The sequence below is a fragment of the Panthera leo genome, chromosome B3 (genome assembly GCF_018350215.1).
Source record: "Panthera leo isolate Ple1 chromosome B3, P.leo_Ple1_pat1.1, whole genome shotgun sequence".
NCBI lineage: Eukaryota > Metazoa > Chordata > Mammalia > Carnivora > Felidae > Panthera > Panthera leo.
The window spans coordinates 82,013,233-82,030,354 of NC_056684.1; the positions used below are offsets into that span (position 1 = coordinate 82,013,233).

The 17,122-nt window shown below is 34.7% G+C and overlaps 1 protein-coding gene across 14 annotated transcripts in view; it reads left to right on the forward strand.

Moving 5' to 3' along the window:
- AKAP6 (A-kinase anchoring protein 6) overlaps positions 1–17,122 on the forward strand; it is a 554,746-nt gene that overhangs the window by 491,033 nt on the left and 46,591 nt on the right. For all 14 annotated transcript variants that reach the window (XM_042942947.1, XM_042942939.1, XM_042942943.1 and 11 more), the window contains one exon: positions 4,099–4,314. In XM_042942947.1, the coding sequence (XP_042798881.1) occupies positions 4,099–4,314 (216 nt within the window). The remainder of the gene's footprint in view (positions 1–4,098; positions 4,315–17,122) is intronic.

The following is a 17,122-nucleotide window of genomic DNA, read 5'->3' on the forward strand; positions in this document are numbered from 1 at the left end:
CTCCCTCTCACTCTGCCCCTCCCCTGCTCATACTCTGTCTCCTCTTTCTCAAAAATAAATAAAAATGTTAAAAATAAACAAACAACTAAATAAATAAAAGACCCCCCCCCCCAAGATAGACCAAAAACATCCTTTGCATCACCATCAATTAATTGAAAACCAGACCGTTTATACGTGTGATAGAAAAACCTTCAGCCTGTTGGCAACTCTATTGTAACACGTCGAAAAAGATGTGTTGAGAAGGTTGGATATCCGATTACTGTAAAGGAAAACAATGACTTAGAAATTTTGATTTTTACTTTTCTACACTTATAGCAAGTCTGTCTTTTTAATAACATGAGGAAATTGAATAGAAATGTAAAATAAAGAAAATAAGTGATTAGAAATTTAAAAGTAGCACACCAAACTATATTCCACCAATTGGATTCTGAAGTGATATAAGACAATGACCTCCATACTGAGAGGTAGTCTTCTAAGAAGACATTGCCTAACAATGACCAAATAATAGGACAACTAATACAAAAACATTTGGAATCTCTTTCTTAGACATACTGATAATTAGTGGGGTTTTTTTTCTTTCTTTTTAAATTTCCTTTACTCGGGGCACCTGGGTGGCTCAGTCAGTTAAGCGACCGACTTTAGCTCAGGTCATGATCTCACCGTTTCTGAGTTCAAGCCCCATATCGGGCTCTCTGCTGACAGCTCAGAGCCTGGAGCTGGTTTAGATTCTGTGCCTCCCTCTCTCTCTCTCTCTCTCTCTCTCTCTCTCTGCCCTTTCCCCACTCATGCTTTGTCTTTCTCTCTCAAAAGTAAATAAACATCAAAAAAATTTAAAAAAATAAATTTCCTTTACTCTTCTTGTCTTTATACTTTTCTGTGAAGGCAATATGACTATGCTTGAGAATCAAGCATATCTCATCAGATATCAAGGAAAATGCTTCAGAATTGGCAATAATGAAAAACATTACAAATTTTTCTGTTCATTACTTCCTGTCCAGTTGCTTCACTGTCTCTTCTCCCTAACACACTAGGTGCTCCCGCTGCCCCAGGCTACTTGCTTCCCGAACCTTCTATCTTTATAACCACGACCATTCAGCTTGGACCATCTGGTTCCCATTATTTCCCTGGAGATTTCACCAACTCCTCCAAAATCAACTTGCACAAACATTCTGTTAACAGGTCTCTCTCTACATTACTCTTGGTACCATGCTTATTTGTGGATAGTCCACCTTCAGTAGACCTCAGCTCCTTGAGAGAAGGAGCAGGAACTTGCTCCTGTTTGAAGCCTCCATGAATAAACCACTGCCTAGCAGACAGAAGTTACAATGCACATTTGAGGAAGTCTAAGAGGCAGGGATGAGTTTATCTTATTTCAGTGCCTTGCTTAGGTTATTTAGTTTGGATTTGTGTTTAAAAGTGCTTTTCTCTGAAAATGTGAGCCAGGAGTAGTTACAATACTTATTTGTTCCTGTGTAGTTACATTTAACATTTTTCTGTGCATAGTTTATCATGGAAATAACGTAAACTACTAACTCTAAGAAACATCACCAGAAAATGCACTGGTTTTATTGAGTATGTGTTTGTGATTATAAATAAATATGTATATTTTAATGGTTGTCATGGAAACTCATTTATGTAGAAGAATGTTATTTTATCAGTTATATCTCCTAGATATAAAAAACTATCAAAAATTATGTTGGCATTTAAAATTCTCAATTTTTGCCTCCTTTTTAAAGTAGTGTTATTTCCCACTGTACATATAGGATAAAAGATTAATCCAGAATGTAGACCAAGTTCTTTAGATATTTAAAGTAAGAGAAAAAAAAAACTGTGGAATTGTGAAGATCCCAAAATTAGGTAGTGAATGTCAACATTCAATAAAATCCTATATTGAACATCAAAAACAGCTTTCACAGTTTTTTACCTGGACTGACTCACATTAAGATGTGGGTTGGGGTTCATCTGGATACTTAAGTACTGGGTGCATTCTAGATACTCATAAAAAGATTATGGCCAGTGACATTTATGAAAATTTCCCCTAGTGATCTCACATGCCCTGTTTCAGAACTTCAAAAATGCCTTTAAGGTGCATGAAGCTTATTTGGGCTACTTTGTAAATGTTACCAATGTGGCTGTGCTAGCTACACACATACGTTTAGTGCTGTCCATGGCAAATTTTCATTTGGCTAAGAGACATGGGGACTTTTTGCTAGCTTGATGAATGCAGTTACTGGTCTAGTCAACTTCAAACAGAGTTTTGCAAGATCCAATTTTATGGTATGGAAATATCACTCTTGATTTTTCTAGCCCTTTATTGTTAACAAATGTATAACAAAACAAAACAAAGAAATCCTCAATATTCATATTCATAGGACTCATTTCAATGAATTTCAGTTGGCTATATTATTATCTTGAAGTGTTAATATTGGATCAAAATTTGGCAGGTATTAATTGGACTTGACACTTTGACTTGCTCAACAGTTCTAGAGCAAGAGAGCAAATTGTGTGTGTGTGTGTGTGTGAAAGAGAGAGAGAGAGAGGGAGAGAGAGAGAATGTATTTAGGAGGGGGAAGTTAGCAGGATGGGAGGAGATGGAAACAATGCTTTTTGCTTTGATAGGCCCTCAAGTTTTATCTTTGAATGTCTAGGGGTTTCTCCTCATTCAGCCTTGAACAAATGAATAGCATCAGTAAAGAAATTTGTCAGACCTGGTGGTTATATTAGGAGTTATGTAGGAAAATAATAATGAATGCTAGGAAAATAAATAAGGGTAAGTTCAGGAAACATAACTAAAAATGCTGCACTGGTGTAAATTGAATAATAAAATTCCTAGTCATATTTTGCCATAAATAGAGGTTTGGGAATTTGTCATTCACCTTATTTAAAATTCAGAAATATTAAAGGTACAGTGTTCTTTCATTACAGAAATAATAGAATTTCAGCTATTACGGAGCTAGGGTCATTTAAATGGCTACTGCATGTATTATATCAGTAAGTGGAACATCTGTATGAAATGTCCACCTGCTGATCTACTACCACTCTGTGCACATTTCAATGAACCGCATTTAATCATTTTAAGACTTCTACTAATGAAGCCTTATCTAGATTAACATTTTAAGCACAAATACTTTTAGGCATTAAAACTCTCACACTAAATGAAATTGCATTGTCTTGTTTACCCTTGTTGATTAATAAGCAATCTGTTAACTGTTAGAACAGTCCAATTGTAGCAGTAGAAGGAGATTAGTAATTCAGTGATGTTTGTGGATATAATCATCATTTCTCCTGAAGGCTTTGAATTAGAATATCACTTACACACTATCCGTAGGCAAAGAAAAGATATAATATTTTTAGACATGTGTACCCACTATTTTGCTTGAATCGTTCAGCTTAGGGTCACTGCAGCAATACAAATGCTTCTGGGGGCAAAATGCTATTTTGATGCATGCATATCCTTCTTAAATTGTGTGAATGTCTATTAAAAGAAACAGCAACCAACAAATAGTGCAGTAATAATCCAGTATCCTAATTTCTGTTCTCAGAACATTATTGCTTTGTTAATCAAGCTTCGGAAGAGAAATGTTGCTTATCCATTTTTCCCCAATAATAGATGTTAGGTATGAAACTTCTCTGCAATCTTATTTAACTTATTCCCAGCCAGTAGAAAACTAAACTTTTGGCCTCAGAAAATCTAGGAGTAAGTTTGGAAAATTTCCATTTCCTTTTGGAGCACTTCTCTATCTTTTGTGTTTCCTGTCACCTGGAATTAAAGCAGGTCAATCTGTTTGGCATTCATATGACCTAAATTTCATTAAGTTGTAAATTGTTAATCACCTAGGTGTCCAGGTGGGACCCAGCGTTTTAGATGGAGAAATCATTGAAAAAAAGGGAAGAAGAGTGGGATGCAGCTAAATTCTTTGGCATTAGTTGGGTATCAGTAGACGGTCTCCAATCTAAAGGCAACTCCAGAGCCATTCTTGTCTTATTCATAGCCAAGCGTATCACTGTAATTTGAAATTATGGTGGAAGTAGGTGTTTCAATTTGGGGGGAATTATGCTTTATAAACACCCACGGATGAAGCCCTTTCTGTGTTGCAGTCCCTCTGTGGTGAAATCAAACAGCGACGACGTGGAGTGGCCTCCATCCTGCGATTGTGCCAGCATCTTCTGGATGACCGGGACACTTGCAATCTGAACGCAGACCACCAGCCCATGCAACTGATCATTGTAAATCTTGAAAGAAGATGGGAAGCCATTGTCATGCAAGCTGTTCAGTGGCAAACACGGCTACAAAAGAAGATGGGAAAGGAGTCTGTGAGTGATATTTTTTTTTTAAGCATAATGGTCTCTTATTTTTCTCAGAAAAAAATTATTTCAGAACTTGGAAAATGTATTCATCTTACAAGTCGTTTTGTGAAAGAAAGGGATAGATCTCTCCACTAGATGAAATTCCATTTGTCATAGCACAGAGATTTATTTGCCTACCAATAAGAAGTGTTTCAGTGTATCTCATTGTCTTGAAAAAAATCACAGGAAGAGTTGGCTTAATCTTGCCAAACTAAGCCATTAATTCCTTCAGTCATTCCTTCACCAGTGATATTCTTTAATCATAAAATACCCCATGAAGATTTTGTTAGAAGGCGGCTTTCTACTCTGAAAGCACGTGTAGCAATGTGTATGCTCTATGAGGCATTGCTCTATGAGGCAATGACATAAAGTATACTGCTTACCTTCTCATTACATGATGACTTAACACTGTTCGTACAACAAACTCCATTTCTTTTGCTTAGAGCTTCTTTTGATAGATATGCATTGCTGAGAGCTAGAAAGTTTCCTCTGTGAATTCTAATGCAGTGTTCAAGGTAGGGGTAGGGTCCCTTTTAAGAATTTTCCAAGTTGATTATAAGTTCAAACCATTGATACATGAAGGAAATATATGTGACTAAGGTTGTTTAATAATAGTAGAGAATAAGTTCTTGTCCAGAAAACCTTCATATTCTTAATAGAAAAGATTTATTGATAAAAAAATTACATTCCCCAAATGACTTTGAAGTCACTGACCATTAGTTGAATACCTAATTTTCATGTTTGACTTACATAAATGAAACACATACATACATACATGGAATGGAAAGTTATTGTTATATGTTTATATTATCAGTTCTATGGGTTTGGAAAGTCCAAGATTCAAAATTGAAAAATCAAATGTAATAATCCTGCCACTGAAAAAAGTCTTCTCCTGTGAATTCTAATTTTAACAGATTCTTAATATTTGCTGTCTGATGTGTTTGGCATTGGGGACTGGGAACAGAAGGGACAATGAATCAGTAAGCCTTCTCACTTTTTCTGCATCTGCAGCTATGTTGAGTCTAGGGGGTGATTGTATCATCAACAGTTCAATTTAATTGTTTTGAGCTGAAGTTGTTAAATTTCTTAAGACTTCAAGTTATTACCAGTAATCAGAGTCTATATAATTGGATGTCTTTCCTGGAAAAGACCTATGAAGCTATTTAGCTAGTGTGTTCTTTCTTTCTTTCTTTCTTTCTTTCTTTCTTTCTTTCTTTCTTTCAGTGTTTGGAAGGGCAAAAGAGGTTATTTTTTATTCTATAGTTTTGAAGCCTCTAAGCATAGTAGTGACCATAATAAAACTTACACAAAAACCATCTGCACCTGGAGAAGCTCTGACATTTTGGAAGCATTCAAGCTGCTTTGGAGGAGACAAAAATGGCTTTCTTTGGGGATTTACTTGAAATCATATGATCAGGGTTGCAGGACTAGATCTCTGTGGACTAGATGTAGACATTTTTATCCTGCTTCTGTGGTAGAAGTAAGCTTTCATTTTAAAACCCCGGCTACTTCTTAGAGGCTCAAGCTAACACATAGAGGTAGATATAAATTGCAGGTAGAGAAAAGTCTCCCCTTTTCTTTAGGTTGTCTACTGAGTGTGTAGGCTTTTGGAATGATGGAGGTAGCAAATAAGGTCTGGGCTAAACAAGGTTGAAAATCACTGTCAAGAAAAGGATAGAACAGAGTAAGACTAATGGCAACAATTCAGTCAGCAGAGGGTACCTAATTAAGTTGGAGATATTTCTTGCTTCTGATCTCTGTTGTTTAGTAAAGAGTCCGTATTGCTTTGATGGGCAAGCAACCATTGACCATTGTGGGAGGCTACCTATGCAGAAAATCAGAAGTCTCTAAGTGGTCTGTTTGCTTGTTTATCATATGCCTCACCCTCATGCCATCCCCTTGGTCCTTCATGCACAGGGACTTTCAGTGTCTGTTTGCAAGGCCTGGGACGTACTTGCACATGGTAGATGTTTGACAGATATTTGCTAAATAAATGAGTACATGCTTTTATTTAATACATTTTCTTTTATTCTGACATTTGGTTTAAAACTATATCTACATTCATGATCACGGTTCATATTCCTCCAAAATGGCTTTGAGTATTATTACATTTCTATAAGACTATTCACCTTCATGAGACCACCAAGAAGATGCCTTTTGACCTGTGTGATGGTGATGTTTCCAATGATAGTGACAATGTTTCCAAGTTCTAAAACATGATGTGAAGTATCTGGTGGTATACTCTTTTCTTCAAAAGTTATTTCTGAAGGAAATTCTGTATGAGCTATTGGATAAAAATGTGGACTAGGTCAATTTGATACCACACATTAGTAAAAGAAAGTATAAGAACCGCATAATCCTCTCGATATAGAAAAAGCATTTGACAAAATACACAGCATCCTTTCTTGATAAAAACTCTCAAGAAATTAGGGATAGAAGGATCATACCTCAAGATCACAAAGGCCATATATGAAAGACCCACCACTAATATCATCCTCAATGGGAAAAAACTGAGAACTTTCCCCCTAAGGTCAGGAACTCAACAAGGATGTCCACTCTCACCACTGTTATTCAACATAGTGTTGGAAGTCCTAGCTTCAGCAATCAGACAACAAAAAGAAATAAAAGGCATCCAAATTGGCAAGGAGTGAGTCACACTTTCACTCTTTGCAGACAACATGATACTCTATGTGGAAAACCAAAAGACTCCACAAAAAAACCGCTAGAACTGATCCATGAATATGCTAGAGTCACAGGATATAAAATTAATGCATAGAAATCGGTTGCATTTCTATACACCAATAATGAAGCAGCAGAAAGAGAAATCAAGGAATCAATCCCATTTGCATTTGCACTAAAAACCATAAAATACCTAGGAAATAAACCTAACAAAAGAGGTGAAAAATCTATACACTGAAAACTATAGGAAGCTTATGAAAGAAATTGAAGAAGACACAAAAAATGGAAAAAATTCTAATCCATGCTCATGGATTAGAAGATCAAGCATTGTTAAAATGTCAAAACTACACAAAGCAATCTACATATTCAATGCAATATCTATCAAAATAACACCAGCTTTTTCACAGAGCTAGAACAAATAATCCTAAAATTTGTATGGAACAAGAAAAGACCCTGAATAGCCAAAGCAATCATGAAAAAGAAAACCAAAGCTGGAAGTATCACAATTCTAGACTTCAATCTATATTACAATGCTGTAATCATCAATATAGTATAGTACTGGCACAAGAACAGACACTCAGATCAATGGGACAGAATAGAGAACCCAGAAATGGACCCACAAACATATGGCCAACTAATCTTGGACAAAGCAAGAAAGAATATCCAGTGGAGTAAAGACAGTCTCTTTAGCAAATGGTTTTGGCAAAACTGGACGGCAACATGCAGAAGAATGACCAGGACCACTTTCTTACAATGTGCACAAAAATAAACTCAAAATGGATGAAAGACCTAAGTGTATTACAGGAAGCCATCAAAATCCTAAAGGAGAAAACAGGCAACATCCTCTTTGACCTTGGCCACAGCAACTTCTTACTTGACATGTCTCCAGAGGCAAGGGAAACAAAAGCAAAAATGAACTATTGAGACCTCATCAAGATAAAAAGCCTCTGCATAGTGATGGAAACAATCAGTAATACTAAAAGGCAACCAATGGAATGGGAGAAGATATTTGCAAATGACATATCAGATAAAGGGTTAGTCTCCAAAATCTATAAAGAACTTATCAAATTCAACACCCAAAAAACAAATAATCCAGTGAAGAAATGGGCCAAAGATATGAATAGACACTTTTCCAAAGAAGACATCCAGATGGCTGACACATGAAAAAATGTTCAACATCACTCATCATCAGGGAAGTACAGATCAAAACCTCAATGAGATACCACCTCACACCAGTCAGAATGGCTAACATTAACAACTCCAGCAATGACAGGTTTTGGCAAGGACGCAGAGAAAGAGGGTCTCTTTTGCATTGCTGGTGGAAATGCAAACTGGTGCAGCCACACTGGAAAACAGTATGGAGGTTCCTCAAAAAATAAAAAATAGAACTTCCCTACAATCTAGCATTTGCCCTACTAGGTATTTATCCATAGGATACAAAAATGCTGATTCGAAGGGGCACATGCACCCCAATGTTTATAGCAGTACTATTGACAATAGCCAAAGAATGGAAAGAGCCCAAATGTCCATTGAGTGATGAATGGATAAGGAAGATGTGGTATATATATAAAATGACATATTACTCAATGAAAAAGAATTGAATCAAAAAGAATAAATCTTGCCATTTGCAACAATGTGGATGGAACTAGAGTGTATTATGCTAAGTGAAATAAATCAGTCAGTGAAAGACAAATACCATATGACTTCACTCATATGTGGACTTTAAGATACAAAAGTGATGAACATAAAGGAAGGGAAGCAAAAATAATATAAAAACAAGGAGGGAGACAAACCATAAGAGACTCTCATATACAGAGAACAAATGGGTGTGGTGTTGGGCAGTGGGGGGATGAGCTAAATGGACAAGGGGCCTTAAGGAGGACACTTGTTGGGAAGAGCACTGGGTGTTATATACAAGTGATGAATCACTGAATTCTATTCCTGAAATCATTATTACACTATATGGTAACTAACTGGGATTTAAATTTTTTAAAATGTGGACTAGGTTCTGATACTGCAGATTAGAAGCTCTGATTCAGTCACTGTGTTATAGGATTGTCTTCATTAGTCATTTTGGAAATAGCTTATATAAGAGATGTCACTTAATCACATATGCAGTATTCCTTATGGTTCAATTGACATCTGTTTGTGTGATGATTCGATTACTATTGGTCTTCTCCATTGGTCTGAAGAAAGCAGCCACATAGCCAGTTTCTGTTCACCTCTGCATTCCTAAAACTTCACATATGGTTTAATAGGTACTTCATAATATTTGTTAAATAAGTGAATTTTCTTTAAGAGACGCTCTATAGTAGTCAGTGTTAGAGATCCAGCAGTAAATTAGATCCCTTCCCCTTCCTTAAAAAGCACAGCTCGAAAGATAATACAAATGTACAAATAACTATCATACTAGGTAATATTCATAGCTAATTACAGACAAAAATATGGAAAAACTTTCCATAATATTCAGAAAAATTTAGATAAGTGTATAAATGTCAAACTTCCCTATTACCCCTAACTAGGTAAATAATGAATATATTTATCTCTTTTTCAAAAGTTACAAGAAAGCAAGAGATCTTGTATAAAACCTCCAAAGCACCTTTCTCCCTTATCAAGTATCTTGACAAATCCCAAAAGTATCTTTTTCCCTTATCAAGATTTTGAAATTGCATAATTATTTTACATTACACTTGTTCTTCATACATTTAAACTCTTTACCCAGACTTACTTTTGTGTAAGTGTGTGTGTGTGTGTGTGTGTATGTGTGTGTGTGTGTGTTAACTGTAATATTGATGTGTGTACATACTTTTCAAGCTTTAATTCTAATTTTCATTTGAATTGTATCTTTTGGTTTTTTTCTTTCCTAGTCTTCTGCCTTCTTTCTTTGTGAGCCAAAGAAACTTGAGCTTTGTTCCTTTTATTCCTTTCATTGATTCAGGCCCATATCTTGACTGACAGTACTATACATTTATGTTACCTTAAGCTATCCCATCTTCCAAAATAGCATTCTGAATTTATTATGTGTTTATTATAGAGAACCAAGATTTTACCAGTTTAAATATCACTTCTTACAATATATGAAAATTAAAATGTGTAAGACAATCCATAGTAATGACAATCATCCATACCAATAATCTATAAATATACTCAGAACAGTGTTTCTTATCTTTTAATAAAGAGGCCATAACTCCTTGATGAAGGCTGTGGGCCTTCTTCCTCTTAAAATACATAAGCAGATATCCACTTTCAGCCAAGATAAAGTATGAGATCACATTTACCCTTGTACCTGAAACAACTAAAAAACTGGGCAAAATCACATTAATTTTTTTTTTTTAGTTTTGAGAGAGAGAGAGAGTGAGCAAGTGGGGAGAGGCAGAGAGAGAGAGGAAGACACAGAATCTGAATTGGCTCCAGGCTCTGAGTTGTCAGCACAGAGACCAATGTTGGGCTTGAACCCATGAACCATGAGATCATGACCTGAGCCAAAGTCATCCACTTAGCTGACTGAGCCACCCAGGTGCTCCCAAAATCACAAATTTTAACCTTGCATTTGAAATGAATGAAGTGATACTATGGTTACCCAATTTTCTGCCTAGAAATTCCAAGGCACAGCATATGGAGAGGAAGTCTATGCAGATTCTGGCAGTCTCACTGAGTTGAAGAGACAGGTCTGGGAGTCTGAGGAGGCCAAGACAGCTAAATGTGCTATAAGACTATATCTATTTTGCTATTTGCTATAGAGTACTAGAGAGGAGAGAGCTGCGGAGAGAAGCTAACTTCCAAGAAGTTAGACAAAAATATTGTGCATATTAAGTATAAACATTGAAGATATCTGTCAAAAATCAAACTTTTACAGATAAAAACTATAATAACTGAGATGAAAACTACAGAGTGGTATTAACAGCCAATTAAATATTGTAGAAGTGATTCATAAACCTGAAAACGTAACAATAGAAACTGTCTAAAATGAAACACAGAGGAAAATAAGACAAAATAGAAAACAATGCCTGAGTGAGCTGTGAGATAACTTTAAGCAACACAATATATATGTAATTGGAATCCCTAAAAGAAAGGAAATAAAGAGAAACAATTTTTGAAGAAATAATGGCCAAATTTTCCAAATTTGATGAAAAGTATAAACTTATACTTGTCAGTAGACTTTAGGCACAATAAACATGAAAAAACTACACAAGGGACATCATAACCAAATTGATTAAAACCAGTGATAAGGGAATACCTTCAAAGCATGCAGAGAAAACAGAGTTATTATTAAGAGTTATAGCAGACTTATTAAGAATTATTATTATTAAGAGTTATAGCAGAATTCTTTTTCAAAACAATGCAGATCAGGAGACAGTGGAGCAACATCTTTAAAGTATTGGGAAAAAATAACAACCAAGAATTCTACACACAGAGAAATATTCAAAGAGAAAGATAAAAACAGTTTTCAGACATCAAAAGAAGAAAAAAATTATCACCATCAGAGCTGCATTACAAGAAATGTTAAGAGAAATTCTGCAGGCAAAAGAAAAATGCTATCAGTGGGAAACTTGAATCTGTACAGAGGAATGTTAAGTACTGGAAATGGCTACTATGTAGGTTAATATGAAACTATTTTTGTATTATTTAAATCTCTTGAATTGATAATAGGTTGTTTAAAACAAGATAGTAGCAATGTATTGCAGGATTTACAAAACATGTAGAAGTAAAACATATGACAACAATATCACAAAGACCAGGAAATGGAATTATACTGTTGAATGGTTCTTATACTACATGTGGTAGTATAATATCATTTAAAGATAGATTGTGAAAACATAAAATGTATACTATGACAAGAAACTGTATCTAATAGTCCATCAAGGGAAATTAAATCATTAACCATAAACACACACACACACACACACACACACACACACACACAATGCAGGAAAAAAGGGAAAATGGGAATAAAGCACAGGTGTAACAAAGAGAAAGAAGTAAGGTGGAAGATTAAACCAATCATATAAGTAGTTCTACTAAGTGTAAATGGACTAAAAACTTCAATTGAAAGGCAGTAATTGTCAGGTTGGATTAAAAAAACAAGATTGAGCTATATGTTGTCTATAATAAACCCACCTTAATTATAGACAAAATAGGTTAAGTATGGAAAAACATACATTAAACTAACACAACTGTTAATATGTAACAGATTTGATTTCAAAGAAAAAATATTATAAGATGTAAAGAAGGACACTTTTTTTTAATGATAAAGATGTTAATTAATTTAGAGGACACACCATTAGTAAATGTTGATGTTCTAATAACAGAACTTACATGAGTCAAAAACTGATACAAGTAGGCAGGGATACACAGTTTTGGAAAGAGATTCCAACACTTTCCTCAATAATTGGCAGCATAAGCAGACAGAAAATCAGCAAGAATATAAAAGCCATAAACACTCCATAAATGAACTTGATCTAACTGACATTTAAAACACCTCATCCCGCAACAAAAAATATACTTTATTTTCAAGTGCACACAGAACATCTACCAAAAATGACTCTTTTCTGAACCACAGAATAAGTCTAAAATGTAAAACGACTCATATTATACAAAGTATGCTCTCTTATTATAATGGAATTAATTTAGAAATAAATAATAGGCATATATTTATAAAATCCTCAAATATATGGAAACTAAATAGCAAATTTATATACAACTCATGGAACAAAGAAGAAATTAGAAGGGGAAATTATCAAGTGTTTTTGTACTGAATAGAAATAGAAAAAAATTAAAATTTGTGCCACCAAAATTTGCTATTAAAATAATGATCTTAGCTTTCACCATATGCAACTAGAAAAATAAGGGCAAATTAAACACAAAGTAGGTAGAAGAAGGGGGGGGGAGGAAATAAATATCAGAGCAGAAATCACTAATTGAAAACAGAAAAACAATAGAGAAAAAAAATCAATGAAATAAAAAAACCTGTTTTATTGAAAAGATAAAAGCTTTATCAAGACTGATCAGGGAATATGGAGAAAATACACAAATTATCAACATCAGGAATAATAGATAGACATCACTACATATTCTACTAATATTAAAAAATATGAAGGGAATATTATGAATAATTATGCCATTAAGTTCAACTATTTAGATAAAATAATGTAGAAACTTTATCAACTTAATAAAGGATGTATACAAATAATCTATTTTTTATTTTTTATTTATTAAAGTTTATTTATTTTTTTAGAGAGAGAGAGTGAGTGGGATAGGGACAGAGAGAGAATCCCAGGCAGGCTGTACATGGTCAGCATGGAGCCCGATGTGGGGCTTGAACCCATGAACCATGAGATCATGACCTGAACCAAAATCAAGAATTGGATGCTTAACAGACTAAACCCTGCAGTAATAACCCCTACAAATAATCTAAAGCTAGCATATTTAATGGTAAAAGACTGAATACTTTTCTCCTAATATCAGTAGAAGGCAAGGATGTCCATTTTCACCATTTCTATTTAACATCGCACTGGAAGTTTTAGCCCATACAAGAAAGCAAGGAAAAAAGGAATTAAAGGCATGCCACTTGGAAGATAAGGGACCAAATTATCTTTACTCACATGCTTCATGATCATCTATGTAGAAAATGCTATAGATTCTCCAAAAAAAAAAGATCCTAGGGCTAGTAAAAGACTTTAATAAAGTTATAGTATACAAAACCAATATACAAACATCAATTGTATTTTTATGTGCTATCCATGAACAACCAGAATTTGAAATTAAAAAACCAGTATCATTTATAATAACAGCAAAAATACGAAATACTTAGGGATATATCTCACAAAATACATGAAGACCTATTCTCTCAAAATTACAAAATATTGGTGACAGAAATTAAATAACTAAATGAGTGATGAAGTATACTGTGCTCATGGATCATAAGGCACAATATTAAGATATCAATTCTCCCCAGATTTATCTGTAAGATCAATGTAATTCAAATGACATTTCAAGTAATGTATTTTGTAGAAATTTATAAGCTGATTCTAAAATTCACATGGAAATGCAAAGGCATTAGAATAGTGAAAACAATTTTGGAAAAGATGAATAAAGTTAAAGGACTTACTTACACCTCCTGATTTCAAGACTTAAAACAAAGCTACAGTGTTTGGGAGAGTATGGCTTTAGTGTCAAGGCCAAGAAATAGATCAATAGAACAGGGTAGATATTTCAGAAATAGAGCTGCACAAAAATGGTCAATTGATTTTTGACAAAGATGCAAAGGCAATTCCAAGGGTAGTCCTTCACCAAATGATCCTGGAACAATTTAACATCTATATGCACAAATATGAAATTGAACTCCATATTGCATGCACCATCCTGAAAAATTGAAGTCAGGGAACCTGGGTGACTCAGTCAGTTGAGCATCTGACTCTTGATTTCGGCTCAGGTCATGATCTCATGGTTTGTGAGTTTGAGCTCCGCACCAGGCTCTGCACTGACAGTGTGAAGCCTGTTTGGAATTCTCTCTCTCCTCTCTCTTTTCCCCTTCCCTACTCTCTCTCTCTCTCTCTCTGTCTCTCAAAATAAATAAATAAATAAACATTTTTAAAAAAAGTTTAAAAATAAATGAAGTCAGAATGGATCATAGATCTAAATGTAAATGTAAAACAAAATAGAAAAAAATTATAGGGTAAAATCTTTGTGACCACTGGAGGAATTATGAAGTGTAATGAGGAAAATTTTGGGGATGGTAAATATAGTCATGATCTTGATTGTAGTGATAGTTTTGTGGGTATATTTATATGTCAAAATGTATAAAATTGTACATTTTAAGTTATGCAGTTATTTTATGCCAATTATACCTCAATAAGACTATTTTAAAAACACATGGGGATATACAGAATTTTACATGTAGTTATAAATGGGTTGATGGATTGCCCTGAAGCCTGACAGTGAGTATCCTTGCTTTGGAGTAAGTAAATAAAATGAGCATCCCTTTTCTGAAGGGCCAAAAAACAACAGCAACAAAAATAATAATAGCTAACATAGTAACACTTACTAGGTGTTAGGCCCTTTTCTGTTACATGTTAATTCATCTAAGACTTTTAATAGTCATATGATATATATACTATTATCCTCTCAATTTTGCATAAGAAAAGTTGAAGCAGAGTTTCAGCAACTTTTCCAAAGTGACCCAGCTAGTTTGTAACTGATCTGTCAAAGCCTAGACATCTTGGCTCCAGAGTCACTGTCCTGAATCAGCATCCTAAATTGTCTCTTTAAGATAAGTTCTTTTTTAATGATATGAATGTTGCATATGCATCCACTCTTGTTTTAATTAAGTAAATTAACAGGAGTTTTATAAATACGTATTAAGTCTATTGGATTTTGAAATTAGGTAATTCCATTTTTCCAATACAATTTAGGAAATTATGGATCAAATTTATTCATTATTACAAGTGATATGTGAAGAAGTTTTAATTGCCAAAAATTAACCATCTCTAACTCATTTATGAAAAGGAGTAATATTTTTTTTACAAGTATCAAGGTATTATGAGGGTCCTATAACCTTTGGCAAATGAGATAAAAAGAACAAATGTCCCAAAGCTTCAGAAGGCATACATTGTTCCCATAAATACGTTTGAATAAAAAGTTACAGCTGCAATGTAGAATATGGTATCCACTGGCCATATGTGGCTATCTAAATTTAAATTAATTAAAATTACATAAAATAAAAAGATTAGTTTCTTATTGACACTAGCCATATTTGAAGTTCTTGTAGTTATATGCAGTTATTGGTTACTGTACTGAATAGCACAGGCAATTTCCATCATTGTACAAAGTTCTATTGGACAGCACTAGTTTACAGTGCCAAGATTTGTAACAGTTGCTCTCAGAGTCTCAGGTACATATGAATTACCTGGGTATCTTGTGTATTTTTTTTATTTTTTTATTATATGAAATTTATTGTCAAATTAGTTTCCATACAACACCCAGTGCTCATCCCAAAAGATGCCCTCTTCAATGCCCATCACCCCTCCCTCCCACCCCCCATCAACCCTCAGTTTGTTCTCAGTTTTTAAGAGTCTCTTATGCTTTGGCTCTCTCTCCCACTCTAACCTCTTTTTTTTCTTTTTTTTCCTTCCCCTCCCCGATGGGTTTCTGTTAAGTTTCTCAGGATCCACATAAGAGTGAAACCATATGGTATCTGTCTTTCTGTGTATGGCTTATTTCACTTAGCATCACACTCTCCAGTTCCATCCATGTTGCTACAAAGGGCCATATTTCATTCTTTCTCATTGCCACGTAGTACTCCATTGTGTATATAAACCACAATTTCTTTATCCATTCATCAGTTGATGGACATTTAGGCTCTTTCCACAATTTGGCTATTGTTCAGAGTGCTGCTATAAACATTGGGGTGCAAGGGCCCCTATTCATCAGTACTCCTGTATCCCTTGGGTAAATTCCTAGCAGTGCTACTGCTGGGTCATAGGGTAGGTCTATTTTTACTTTTTTGAGGAACCTCCACACTGTTTTCCAGAGTGGCTGCACCAGTTTGCATTCCCACCAACAGTGCAAGAGGGTTCCCGTTTCTCCACACCCTCTCCAGCATCTATAGTCTCCTGATTTGTTCATTTTGGCCACTCTGACTGGCGTGAGGTGATATCTGACTGTGGTTTTGATTTGTATTTGAAAAGGAGTAATATTTTATACAGAACCTTAAGAAAGAGAACTAATCAAGCATTTTCCCTTTTACAATACCAGGAAAAAATAAAAAAGAGAATTTGGTTTGCCATGTGAGTTGGTTAACCACTGATATTTCATTGACACTTATTTATTTAAACATTTTTTTTAAGAACTTGGAGGTTCTTATTAATTCACAATTGCTTCACAGAAACTCCTGACTTTCATGGAATTTGTACCAAGAAGGTCAGTTTTCCAGTGGTGAATTCTATATATCACAAGTCAGATTTCTTTTTTCAAATGCCATCTCAATAAACCTTTACCAGACAGGTTTGGTCTAATATTGACCAATTCCCTTAGGGAAACCCAACGTTCCTAAAACAAGGTATCAAACATTGTGAGGGCATGTGTCTCTCAGTTTATT